The sequence below is a fragment of the Triticum dicoccoides genome, chromosome 2B, assembly GCF_002162155.2.
Source record: "Triticum dicoccoides isolate Atlit2015 ecotype Zavitan chromosome 2B, WEW_v2.0, whole genome shotgun sequence".
Lineage (NCBI taxonomy): Eukaryota > Viridiplantae > Streptophyta > Magnoliopsida > Poales > Poaceae > Triticum > Triticum dicoccoides.
Genome location: NC_041383.1, coordinates 791075105 through 791078509, shown reverse-complemented (window position 1 = coordinate 791078509; position 3405 = coordinate 791075105). Strand labels below are relative to the sequence as shown.

General features: G+C 40.8%; 1 protein-coding gene across 1 annotated transcript; it reads left to right on the top strand.

Moving 5' to 3' along the window:
* Positions 1 to 510: 510 nt before the first annotated feature.
* On the top strand, positions 511 to 2802 carry LOC119368826. The gene is made up of 2 exons (XM_037633972.1): positions 511 to 1786; positions 2122 to 2802. The coding sequence occupies exons 1-2, from the start codon at positions 536 to 538 to the stop codon at positions 2659 to 2661; spliced, it is 1791 nt and encodes a 596-aa protein (XP_037489869.1). The 5' UTR covers positions 511 to 535; the 3' UTR covers positions 2662 to 2802.
* Positions 2803 to 3405: the final 603 nt, after the last annotated feature.

Below are 3405 nucleotides of genomic sequence, written 5' to 3'. Positions count from 1 at the left end.
AAATTTGTTTTGTGGGTCTAATGTATACTTTGATTGGAACAAACACAGGGTATCTAACATGCTGGGAGATGCTCGTTTTGTGTTCTTTACTGATTGGATTGGATCTCTTTTCTGGAACATTATCCTTTCTTGGGGAGAAATACATCATCTTGAACATACCCAGTTGACTATGAGACAATGGCTGAAGAGACAAATATATATCCTCATATCAAAATTAATAGATATCACTTTAGTCATGATATTTTACCCAGTGGCGCACTTTGCTTCTTCTGGACCATTACTGTACCTTTTGCTATCGGGCATTCGTTTAGTAGATCAAGATTATGGCATTGTTGATGGAGATGCAAGTAAAGCAAATTTGAAGCAGGGGCTGAACATATTCTACTACTTATCTTTTGCTCATGGCACAACATGCTTATTTTGCATGTTGGTCGAACATCTTGCTGATGTAGGGTGCGTATTAACTGTTTGCCAACAGCATGGTTTCAGTCTCCACGTCGATGTATTTGTTGCATACTTGCGCAAAACCAAGCAGATGTGTGTAAATAACCCCGCTTCCATAATGAGCTGGGATTTGATCACATATGGTGCCAACTTGCTGGATTCCCATTTACCGGAGGACTATGTTTCCGGTGCAAGGGTACTAACCATGCTGATTGATCAGGATACACCCTTGGCGGTAAGACAGTTGCTGATTATATCACCCAGACAAAGAATTCAGAAGCTAATCGGCACCCTTGCTTGGAGAAGCCTATACGAGCAAGAGATGAGATGGTTTGCAGCAAGGATTGTGGAGCATCTCGCCGGTAACCTCAACCTTGCTCACTTTCCAGGAGCATTGGAATGCATATCTACCCTCCTCGATGAAGAAGCTCTACTTTTAGCATCTGTAACTCTGCAAGGAACTAAGGATCTGGTTTTTCCAGGGTTAAGAATTATAGAGAACCTAGCTCATGATGAACATAATTGCACACTGATATGCAACACTAAGGATCTTCTCTCAAATATTGTGAAGCCTATCAGGTCCAATGAGTTAGTAGAGGATATCAAGAGAAACGCTGAATGGACCAAGGTAGTAGTCGCATTACTGAAAGTAGTGAGCAGACTCATGGACTCTTCAGGAACCACCGGATATGAGATGCGCAGATTAATTGCAGATGATAGTTATGCAGTCAGAAATTTGGAGGCCCTTCTGGACATGGATATGAAGATAAACAACAGTATCATAGAGCTACAAATGAGTGCTATAGAGGTTCTTACACAATTAACCTTACATAATTCAACAATTCTAGCAATGGGGATAAGAGCAGAAATTATTAAGAGAGCGGTACACATCTTCCTCACGACACATTGGATGGGAGATTATTTGAAAGATGAAAAAAGGAAGATCGATAAACCAACCACAACTCAAGAAAATACTTTAACCAAAGTGTCAATGCGCAGGCGTATGAATGATTTTGTTAACAAAGTCTGTGGAGTAGAGGCAATAAAGAAGGAAACGAGGATGAAAGAAGCTAAGGAAACTACAAGCCGGCTTAAAAACAAGGCGGGTGAAGCATTGGCCATGTTGTCCAGTGATTCAGAGGCTGTCAAGAGCTTCACAGGATGCAAAGATGAAGATATCCATCGTCTTACTGAATTGCTCAACTCCAATATCAAGACCATCGAATGCAAAATAAGTGCAACATATACTGTGGAAATAGATATCAACATCGGTTGTCGTATTAGTGCAGCAATCATCTTGAAGCATTTGAGCAACTACGTCAAGGTACCAATATTACAGAAGGTATGCCTAGACCCGCCTACGGCATGCGTTGTATCATATTATAACATCAGTACCTACAGAATTTCTTGCAAAAACATGACCATATTTGCCCTGTACAGGAAAGACATGTGGTTGCTGTTACACTTTCAAAATATGCTCGTATTTTCTTTTGTGTAGAGTTCATCTAATGTTTGCATGATTTTTTCTAGCTGCTCATGTTGCATACGAATTTTTCTGTGAATTTTTTAATATATGTAATTAGGTAAACCCTGAACTCAGTTTCCACCCTTGCATGTAGAAAATGCACTAACTTCAACTGTTTTCAGCTAAAATAATATGTATGTATGCCGTTGCAGGTAATCGGACAATTGATTCGTGTAAAACAAGATGAGCCTTCCACTTTACGGAGCCATATTAAGCAGTATGGGGACAGGAGGCTGCAAGTAGAGCAGTTATCACTCGTTGCAGCGATATGTGCAAGCAACAATGTTAATCTTGCAACAATTTTACCTTTACAGATGTCCCCGAATAGCATGTACACTATGGAAGATTTTGTGGTCAGTCTCAAGAAGATGGTGGAGGACAACATGTACACTACCCCCGTAGGCCTGGCGATACAGAAGCTTACCTGCAAGATGGTTATAGAATTTATGAAGCATGATCAAAACATCGAAATGATCGACAAGCACAATATCATTAGCACATTACTGAAGGCTTCAAAGGAGATGGATGGGCTTGAGAGCAGAATACTTTTCTCTGGTAACGATCATGACTGCCACGGGGTTCCTCTGAAGCCTCTCTCTTCCGTTCTCTCTAAAAACGCAGAAGAACTTTTGAGACAGAGGAAACAGGATCTGGTCATCAACATTGCGCCTGCTGGTGTACCACCACCATGAATGTTGCATTACGTATCTTTGTATCTTCAAAACTTAATTATCTGTGTGTTGAATGCTTGCCATTTTTTCCTTCATTTCCTTTTGCGAACTCATGGACCTTTGTAAAATGTAATAATGGATTGTGTGCACCTTCGGTGTAGAGACCGGGAGTGTAATCCTTTCGCTATCTACAGAACTGATTTCGTTTGTGCATTAAGACTTCAATCCATCTTCTGCATCATGACAAGATCTTTTTTTTCACGAATACACAATGGCTTGCGTATTATTCATTGATAGGTAGGAGAATAGCGGTACAAGAATAAGAGGAATGTTTGGGCACTACGTACACAGGGATGGTGCAGGCACTAGCGTGATCATGATAGCACAGCTGCACAGGGGGTTGCTCAGCCCACCGAAAAGGCGAAAACACGAGAAGTACTACGGCACTATATTTGCTAGATCCAAGTCTCTAAAATATGCATCAATATGCGCCTGCCTTTGTACAAATTAAGCTTGGAGCCGGTTAATGCCCTGCTGGATGGTTATGAGCTCTGCTGCAGCCTCCTCTCCCCACTTCTGTTCAGACTTGCTGAATTTGTTACTATACAGTCTTGTCATATTAACTGGCAGAACTCATTTATCGCCTGTAAATCTCAGCAAGCTAGCTTAATTTGTACTACTATCCAATGTTGTTCTTTTAACAAGATGTCAATTTCTTTTACGAACTCGAAGAAGTCAACTTTCTCATGCCATGGTTTATCTTTG

Excerpts from the sequence above, each read along its gene's own strand:
- LOC119368826 (XM_037633972.1), top strand. The coding sequence starts at position 536 with ATGTGTGTAAATAACCCCGCTTCCATAATGAGCTGGGATTTGATCACA. Across the intron at positions 1,787-2,121 it reads AGGTACCAATATTACAGAAG|GTAATCGGACAATTGATTCG; the intron begins GTATGCCTAGAC and ends ATGCCGTTGCAG.